We start from the raw sequence: 10,788 nt of genomic DNA on the forward strand, positions 1-10,788 counted from the left end.
TTTGTATTGAATAAAATAAAGCATTCTTTTTGTGATTTTGGTGAATTTTTTTTATCTGTATTTAATTCTTGAAATATCCAAATTATAGACCAAAGAGTATAGAGATTAAACATAAAAAAGATAATATTATATAAAAATAAAAAAATATGTTTGATCATACTATAAAAATCAAATTTTTTGAACTAACCTTGAGAATTGAAATCCATATCCTACACTTTGATTCGCTAATACAAAATAATACCCAACCAAGAGCTGCAGGCTAAACCTGACACAACGAATTGCATTCAAAGAACAAATGTTTGGATAGATTCACATGTTTCACAACCACATACACGTAAATTGTTATCTAACTGCAAAACTCTTCTATGAATCAACCTGCCCTTCATAAGTAGTCGATTACTTAATAATCTCTAAGCAAACAACAAAATATTCAATAGAATAGCGTTTTTCATATAATGTGGTACGAAGGTGAGTCCTCAAGATCCTTTTCACCACGAAGCAAACTGTAAGCAACTTTAACATTGTAAATTTTTATGTTGATGATTTCATACCCATTCATATGGTTTTTAATCTGCTACGAGACATTAGCCAACACCCTAGATAGCTTCCACTAACTCTAACTCTCATTGAAATAATCTTCTCCTCCAACTCCAACCATCCTCATTTGCACTTGAATCAACCACCACCATTTCCGCTATTGACACCTATTTATCAATTGCTCAACTAAACAAGTGACTAAACCTATCACTTAAAGTGCCCCATTTGGTTACGATTGTGGATGTGTGTTTAGCAAACGTTCTACGTTTCAGCTGACACTTTTATATGTTGTTGGTACCAATGTGTTTGTTATTCTAATAATTTTTATTATTATTTTTGTTTTCTCTGAAAGTCAATTTGTGATACCCATTTTTGTGGAGTTGCTCTGGTAGTTTTTGATTTCACCTTTGGGTGTTTATTTTGGTTCTCTGGTATATCTAGGAAGACTTTTGGTTGTACTTTTTACTTGATATAGTGAAATTATTTCTTTGGTTTAGACGATCCGTGGTTTTTACCCTTACTTTGAGGGGATTTACACGGTAAAATTTGAGATGTCATATTTATAGTTTTTTTCTCCTTTATTGTTGTTATTATTGGTATTCTCGTTTTGTTGGTAATTTTTGAATTCAAGTTTCACAAGAAAGTGTTAATTTAATAAGCTTTGAATATTTCGGTGTGCACTTTGGTCCCAACAACGTGCATCATAGCTTTCGTTCACGTGCGGTAATATTTTGTGGTGAACTATCGTAGTCAATACAACTCTTATGGTAACCTTGAATGGGTCCAATTATGCCTTATGACAAAGTAAGATGGAAGAACAACTTTATGTGAAAAGTTTTCATCAACTTGTGATCGATGTAGTAAAGTTGGATAATAAGATTACTGATCAATGGACTCTACTACATAGATATGTATGTCGATTCATTTGTCAGGGGGTTGATGTAATGCACTGAACCACGTTAGTGGGGAGACAAATGCTAAATCCTTGTGGAATAAACTTGGGTAGCTGTATGCAAAAAAGACATGTAATAACATGATGTATTTGATAAAGAAACTATTAAGTTTGAAACTTCAAGAAGGGACTTTAGTTGCATATCATTTGACGCGTATTGTAAAGAGAAATGAATTAGACATCAAAAGTCTTTGCAATTGAATGGTGCTACAGAGAGGATGAATAAGTCATTAGTTGAAATATTTAATTGTTTGTTGTAGCAAGCAGAGCTTCCACAACCATTTTAGGGTGAAGCATTGAACAAAGTTGTGCATGTTCTAAGCATTTCACCATGTGTGTTCCTTGCAATAAAAAGTACAAGAGATGATTTAGTCAGGCAAGAATGTTTTTTATTATCACTTGCATATTTTTGGATGTAAATCATTTGTGCATACCCCTCAAACGGATGTTAAAGGTATGCAGTGTGTGTTCATTGGCTATTGTCTAGATGGAGTTCGATCCAGGTTTTAAGATCTTATTATTAAGAAATCTGCTATAAGTAGTGATGTTGTGTTCATAAAAGACCAAGATTGAAAGACATTGTTATTGTAAATGTCTCATGTGAGTCAATATAAGAATCAGAAAAACTTGAGGTTTCTGATCAACCAAATGAAGTTAATGGTGATGATCCAACTAATGATAAAAATTGTGGCGATGAATGAATGCAATCATAAGGTGAGCCTGATAAACATAGAAAAGTCATCATTGAAAGAAAACCTTTAAAGAGGTATACTGCTGAAAAGTATGCTATTGTGAATGATGTTGAAGCATTTGTATTGGTTAGAGATACAATGATGATAATGATGATGTTGAGATTTGTGACAGTGGTTTGCCCCACTTGAGTCATGAGGGGGAGAATTATTGGGTAAGTTCCTCCTCAAGTGAGCCAATTGAAAAAAAAAAGGAAAAGAAATAAGAATGTGTGTTAATAGACCTTACCCATGCATGTGTTTGAATTAAAAGAATTATATAAATATAATCTCAAATATGCAAAAAAAGAAGGCATAGTGTGTGAACACTGAACAATGAGTGGAAGAAATTGGATGCTCCACTGTTATGAGAAAATTGAGTATGCACTAAAGAGAAGAATAAATTGTTTTCGATGGTAGATGTGTGTTCAGAAAACATTCTCTGTTTCAGCTATAAATTTTGTATGTTGTTCCTTCCACTGTGTTTGTTACTATAATAATTTTTATTATTTATTTTGTCTTCTTTATGAGTCCGTTTGTGATACCCGTTTTTGTGAAGTTGCTCTCTTAGTGTTTGATTTCATCATTGGGTGCTAATTTTGTGTTCCTAGTATAACTAGAAAGACTTTTGATTGTATTCATTATTTGATGTATTGAATGGATTTCTATGGTCTTGACAACATGTAGTTTTTACTATTTCTTTGAGAGGTTTTGTACATTAAAATTTGAAATATCTTATTTATAGTTTTTACTCGTTTATTGATGTTATTATTGGTATTGACATTCTTTTGGTAATTTTTGAATTCAAGTTCCACAAAAATAGTTAATTTAACGAATTTTAAATAATTTCTTGTATGATCCGGTCCCAACACTTATATGAGATGAGAATGATAGGAGTAAATTTCAACTATTAGATCAAAATAAATTCACTTATTAAAGCAATCACGGGACTATCTTGTTTCTCTATTCTAACTTTTCTTACTTCATTTAAGATTGTTGGTACAATATCACTATTCATCTTAGCCAATTTCAATTCACTATTAGCACCATCATTTATTCGAGTAATTTTCACCAAGCTAACGTTCTTAGTCAAGTAATTTTTAGAATGAATTTTCACTGTCTGATATTGTGGTTTTCTCAAATTTCCAACTATAAACATATCTTTAAAATAAACTAGTATCCACATACTTCTAATATCATACATTTGAGAAAGCCAATCATTCTCTTCAAACTTAAAATTAGTAATAAAAGTCTTCCATTTTAATTCAAATTCTTCTGGAGACTATGCACTCTGGACACATGACTTGAAATGATTATTAAAATAAATGTTAACATTTCAGGAAACATCCACCTTTTCTAATGTTTTTTAAAACTATGCCACATACCAAATCTTTGTGAAGAACCAATAAAAACATTCTCAACCACAATCTTTATAGTTGGGTCTTGATATATTATAATCATAATAGATTTTTGGCCTCTTATTGCTTTCGAAAAAGGCTCAATCAACCACACAAATGAATCAACTTTTTCATCATCTAAGAAGAGAGTCACAAGGATTATACTTTAACAATGAGGATTTACGTCTATAAATAGCTCAAAAATTATACAATATTTATTCGAATTGTATGTTGTGTCAAATGAAATCATATCTCCAAATAAAGTGTAATTTTTTCAACATATGTTATCAGCCCGAAGAATTAAATCTTGACCTAACAACTATACATGAATGATCATGATTGCAAGTGTTAGATGGCCACTTAAAAAAGTCACATGACTTTTTGTTTTAATCATTTTTTTAATTAACTTTTTTTTTACCCTTGATCATTCATAATTTAATCTAGGATTCTTAAGAGACTAAGACACCACATCTCAACCCAAAACCTTAAGGCATTAGGTTTATGGGTCATTCTACTTATATATCCAATATTTCCTCCATTCCTAGTCAATGTGGGACTAACCACTTATAATTGAATTCCAACAAATCTCCCCCTCAATTATGAGTTCCCACCACTAGACTTGATCCACTTGATCCACTTGATCCAAGTGCTTTTTGCTCCCCCACCAGGTCAAACCAGGCTCTAATACCACTTGTTGGTGAGTCCGAGGGAGCGCACTATCCGGAATGGGCTAAACATCAAGTATTCTTAAGAGACTTAGACACCACATCTCAACCCAAAACCTTAAGACTTTGGGTTGAGATGTGGTGTCTAAGTCTCCTAAGAACCCTTGATGTTTAGCCCATTCCGAATGTCGCGCTCCCCCAGACTCATATATATATATATATATATATATATATATATATATTAAATTAAATTAAATTAAAATTTGACTAGTTAAAAATCAGATCAACCTTGTCTACACATCTTGAGTCAAAACTACTTTGGAATTAATCGATCTAACATTGTACTTTAGGATTAATTGATCTGACATTGTACTTTGAAATTAATCGAGTACATACAAATAGGGATAAAATTATAGAAAAATATATTGATGTCATTTTTTTCAAAAATTAGGCCAAAATAATCGACACCGTTGTTTTTATTTTCTTTCAAATTCATGTTTATGTGTTGAAAAGTTTACAAATCGTTCAGAGATTAAGATTTACCTCGACTATTTTAAAAAAAATCTCTTTACTCTACAAAATTATAAATATGTTTTAAAAAATTAAAATTTTCGAGATCATAAATATTTTTCGAAAAATTTATTTGTGTGTAAAAAAGGTTGTGTTTTGAATAATATCATCGGTGTTTTTTTGATTGTTGTGTTGTCTTTTTTTGTTTCTTTTAAAAGAAAAATTGCTTTTTTTAGTTTTTTAAAATAATGGGGTAAAATTGGTGTCTTGAGTAAAATGTGAGAGTAAAGATATAGTTGAAGGGGCATAAAGTAAAATTCTCCCATGTGTTAACTAACTATATTACAATTTCTTTCCAGATTCAAGCCCATGGGCTATCTCTCTACAAGGCTTCATGACCATTTTAACTTTTTATTTGTTAGCTTGTTTGGGCCTGCCTACGTGGGTTATATCTATTAAGTCCAATTTGGAGTGGGTTTGCTTGACAGAGAATTTAATATAATGTTTTGACAACAAAAAAATCTAGTATTTATGTATCTAGTAAATTAAATTAGTTTTTAATAATTATTCCAAAATTTAACTACACTTTTCACTACTTTAACGTGGACTATGTTCGACTTTGATTTCTTGGTAATATTTTAGGAGATTTTAGTTCTTCCATTTTCAATTCTTGCAATTACTTTTCCACCCATTTCTATTTAATTAAAACTCTCAAATTTTCAAAATTTATTTAGAATAGAGTAAATCATTTTTAACATGTTGCAATGAAAAATATAACTAATTTCAAAAAAATAAAATAATTTAAGTAGAGAAAATAATTGTGAAATTGTTTACCGTGTCAAGAAAAAAAAATATTAAATTGTTTACCTTGTTCATGTTATAGAGATTTTGATTTACGGAAAAACATGTTTTTTAGTTATATTTTAACTAGAGGAAACCGAGGGTAAAAACTTTTCGAAAAATTGAGATAAAATTTAAACAAAAACTAATTCAAGAACTAAAATTAAATTACACACTGATATAAACAATAGTACAATTAAGTTCATTTTAATTATTTCTTCTTGTTCCTTACTCTGTTTCTTGTCATCAGCTTCATTTAAAATTAATTTTTTCTTTTGATAAAATAATTTTATTTTTTATTTATTTTTTATTCATTTACTTATTTATATTTGGTAAAGTTTAGGTTACCTTTTAAAAATTAACTAAATAAGTAAATGTATAAGTAATATCTATAAATTCATGTGTGCTTCATTTATAAATTTATTTACTTGTTACATTTTCATTTGATATTGGATAAATTATCCACATCTAAAAAAAAATAGAAAAACCTGTTATATTTAAGGTGTAGTAAGTAATTTATACTTCTCCATAATTTTAATTTGAGTCATCTAGTCTAACCTACATTTTTGTCTGAATTTTTAATTGAACCTTAGTGTTATATGTTGATATTTTTATCTATAAATTCATCTTTTAATGTCTAAATCTATCAAGTGTTTAATTTATATATATCTTTCTCTAAAATATATGGGTCTCATGTAAATTTAGTGAAACTCATATGTGTTTTAACCTATTAAAGAAAATATGTTAAAATTATGTTGCTAGTCGTTGATAGCAAATTTTATCACTCAAACAAATGAATTCAATGATCAATCTAGAACTAGAATTAAATTCTTTAGCAGTCATAAGTTGATAAGTTTACTGATTATTGTTTGACTTAATGAACACAAACATGCAAATGTGCATAATTATACTAAATATAGCAAAACAAAATTCGGAATTAGACTAATTATAAGATGCAGTAAAAGTAATGAATTTTATTAATTAAATATGCGTACATACATTCTTCGAATAGTTTGACAAACTTGATAATTCTATGATAACGGATATTGTATCTTGTAGATAATTTCTAAAATACGAACATGATCCCCTATTTATAGATAATGAATAAGGGCTCACCTACATCAATGTGTGACACGTGTCTTATTTACTATTTGCCAACTTCACACTTCCTTAACTAACTTGAAACTTCTTTTACAAGTTTTCCAATTGTCTCTTGTATTTGTCTTGTTTTCGAACTTGAGCATCTTGTTCTTTTCGAGCACAATTACTACAATTTCAAGACTTTTCTATTCTAGTCTTTGTTAAATATCCTACTTGTAGGCTCGAACTAACTCTTCTTTTCGAGTGCATAACATATGGAAGGTTTGAATTGTCTAATGTGTGGACAACTTATATTGAACTATTTGTATCACTCGAATTCTTAAACTTGAATTTTGAGTGTAGCACTAGCATTATTTATTTGCTATTGTACATGATTATTTTGAAAAGTTAGTTTAATCTAAGTAATTGTGACTTTGACGCAATTTTCATCACTTCAAATGTTTGTTGAATTATTTTTTCAAATCATTATTTCCTTTATAAATAAAATTATTGTATAATTTGTTAAAGAGTTTACAAATTCTTTCACGATTTAACCAGTTGAATTGACTGGTTCAGACTAATTTTCAGAACGTTATTAAATTTATAAAATTGACTGATTAAATACTCATTAGTCGTTGAATTTGATAAATTTTATATCAAATAAAAATTTATAGTGAACCTGAATACAATAATACACTTTTAAAAAATAAAATAAAAATTGTTAATGTTAAAAAAAAGGAAGGAAAAGACCTCTTCAATCAGTTTATAAGAGACAAAGTTATGTATCTAATCCATATATAATGAATCAAATACATAAGTTTTGTTTACCAAATTTAATCTGACATTCTCTTGTAAAAAGAGGACATGAGGAAGTAATTTTAGCAGGCAAAGAGTATAATTAAGCCTTCAAAGTCCTAACTAAGTTACTATATATGTCACAAAAGGACAAGATGGCTGACTTAGATTTAGAACAAAAATGAGAAGAATGTATTCTATTCAAACATGCAGCCGGACATAGTTTTTGGGCCATGGAAATCTTTTTTGTCAAAATCATCGATCCACACGGCACTTCCTTCCACAATCATCTTTCCTTTTGTTTTTTAATTTTTATAAAGTTTATGTTATCTTTTTCTGAATTTTTCCTACTGTCTTATTCAGCATTATTTGAACATTCTCCTATCCTTTTTTATCGAGAAATAATACCCTAAATTAATTAAAAAATAAATAAATCATTGAATAAAAAATCATCCTTCATGAATTAAATTAGCAAATCACATAATTCTTTCCAAGTGTGGAGTAGTTTTTCCCTATAGGGATATATCTCCAAACACAGGATAATTTACTACTCATCCGGTTAAACTAATTTGTTATACTTTGATATTTCACAATAATTAAGAAGAAATTATAAATGAAAAAGAGAATAAAAAATTTATTAAATTAATTTTATTAATTATTGGTGTTGTATTATTAACATAAATACAAAATAAAAAAATAATAATTTCTGATTGATGCACATAAAGTTAATCAAATAATATAATCGTAAAAATAATAAAAATTACCTCGCAAACTTAAAATAACATAATTTTTTAAGGTTTAGGGTTTAAAGTTTAGAATATAAACCTTACTAAATTAACCTTTGAATAAGATTTTTGTTTGCCCATTTCCTCTCAAAACTTTTATCTTGAGAATAACAAAAATCTAGCCTCTTGAACATTAAATCCTCTTGAACATCAAATCTTCCAAGAACATCAAATCCTCTTGAACATAAGCTTTCCATCACCTCAAATCTTCCAAGAACATCAAATCCTCTTGAACATAAGCTTTCCATGACCAATCCCTAACTAAAGGAGAGATATTTTCCTCATAAGGAATCACTATGAATTATTTCCAAAAATTGGTAAGAGTCCATTTTTTCCAAATATATGATTTATCCTTTAAGATCTTATTTTCATACTTATTATTAATCCTTGTTACTAATTTCTAGGATTCCACTCGTTGGTTCTTGAAGACATCTATTTTTCACTGATTAATTCTTGAGGAAACTAATTTTCCTTTAATTAGTACCTTTTTATTTCAACCCATTTTTATGTTAAGTTGTTAATTCTATTCGGTTAAATCATTAGATTTTACGGTTGGTGATGTCGGAGAACCGAGTTAAGTCAATAATAACTTGATGGGCTATTGTCCACTATTGAAACTAAGGTAACATGTTGACTGGTCGATTTCATGGGTATGATATATGTAGGACAAATGGAAAATTGCAATTCCCACAATGTATGAGACTTGCTACGACCTACATCTATAACTCTTTTATAGTAATTTAATTTATTAATTAAATGTGAATTCATTTTAATATACTTTTAGCTTAAAAAATGTAAATTGAGGAATTTAGGTATATAAAAATAAAATAAGATAAGAAACTAATCAAGACGAGACCAAGGAGGAAGGCTTAGGTGGGGTGGTACCTACAAGTCCTCTAATGTTCAAGTAAGTGTATGTTTTGAGGTGAGCGAGAAGTATTAGAATGGAAAAAAAGTACATTTTATTGTGTCAGAACAATGCTAGTTGAGATTGTTGGACTTTAGTCCTCTTAATCCTAATTTTAATATAATTAACAAACATACAATGTTCATACATCATATGATAAATCTAACATTTTAACTGAGTAAGATTGCAGGAACAACAACTCAACCCTACATACTTGAGACAATTGCTTGGAACTCAAGGAATCAACAAAAGTTGGAATATTTACTGAGAAACTCGATTAAGCAATCGATTCTGTAAAAGGGTTGTATAAAAACATACAGTCTATGATTAAACAATCGATTAGGCAATCGACTGGCACAATCAGTGATAAAAATTGTGCAAGTTAGAGAGAAGCCGTTTAGCATACTAATCGATTGGCACATCGATTGTTAAAATCACAAAGACTGAAGCTAATTGAATATATCGATTGACAAATCGATTGGACAAGTCACAGGGCCAACCCATGTAGCACACTAATCGATTGGCAAATCAATTGTGTAAATAAGTTTTCAAAATTAACATGGTCTGTGACAAACACAATCGATTGGACAATCCATTGTGAAAAATTCAATTATGACAGGTTTGGTATCAATAGATTTGGAAATCGATTGAGTTGAACCAACTGGTAAATTCATTTCTCAGAAACATACTACCAAATCGATTGGCACGTTGATTTACTTGAAATAAACTAAGTTCCTATTTTAAACCACAATCGATTGGCAAATCGATTGAAACAATTTTTTGAAGTTACAAGGAACTCTTAGTATATGGCCAAATTGATTATATGTGTAGTAATGCATCGATTATGTGACTTACTGAATCGACTACGTAATCGATTATTTTGATCTCGTTGTTAGAACAAAACACCTGACATCGATTATGCAATCGATTCATATATAAACTACACATAGTTTTCTGAAAAGTGCATTTAAATAATCGATTAGGTAATCGATTGGTTTATATAGTTTCAAGATTCAAGAAAAACAAGACTTTCGATAATCGTTTGGGAAATCGATTATGCATGCTTTATCACATTAATGAATCGATTGGTAAATCGATTTATCAGTTGTTTTTCAGAAACTATATAAACAGTTTTCAATCTTTTTCTCATAACTCTTAAGAACCTTTGATAACATTCTTGATATTACTTTTTCAAATCCAAAAACCAACGATTATTCATAATAAAAAGAGAGCTGAAAAAGACTTCTTGAGAGAAAAAGAGAATGATCTCACAAACACTCAAATGGAAAACAATCTTCTTATGTGAGATACATTGCTAGTGATTGAGACAAACTTCGTACATCTTTTATGCTTTCTGTAACAAAGTTTTGTAAAGAAAGAACTGTGGTAAAATCCAGTGGTGAAACTGGTAGTTATCTTCTTTGGTGAGAGGGCTCATCAAGAAGAAACTTTACTGTGATCTTGGAAGAGTTTAGAGATAAACTCTGGGATACAGTGGCTGCGAAATAGAATAGAGAGAGAGAGTTTTAAGATTGATAGGCTGAGAGAGCTGGAACATCTGTAAAACACTCTGAAATATTCTATTGGAAAAA

General features: G+C 29.4%; 1 protein-coding gene across 1 annotated transcript in view; it reads left to right on the forward strand.

Annotated features, from left to right (window-relative positions):
• Positions 1-8,338: 8,338 nt before the first annotated feature.
• LOC113786280 (uncharacterized) overlaps positions 8,339-10,788 on the forward strand; it is a 9,919-nt gene continuing 7,469 nt past the window's right edge. Inside the window, exons 1-2 of the mRNA XM_073367151.1 lie at positions 8,339-8,606; positions 8,694-8,911. Coding sequence (XP_073223252.1) covers positions 8,883-8,911 — 29 coding nt within the window. The 5' untranslated portion in view covers positions 8,339-8,606; positions 8,694-8,882. The remainder of the gene's footprint in view (positions 8,607-8,693; positions 8,912-10,788) is intronic.

The sequence above is a fragment of the Cicer arietinum genome, chromosome 4 (assembly GCF_000331145.2).
Source record: "Cicer arietinum cultivar CDC Frontier isolate Library 1 chromosome 4, Cicar.CDCFrontier_v2.0, whole genome shotgun sequence".
NCBI lineage: Eukaryota > Viridiplantae > Streptophyta > Magnoliopsida > Fabales > Fabaceae > Cicer > Cicer arietinum.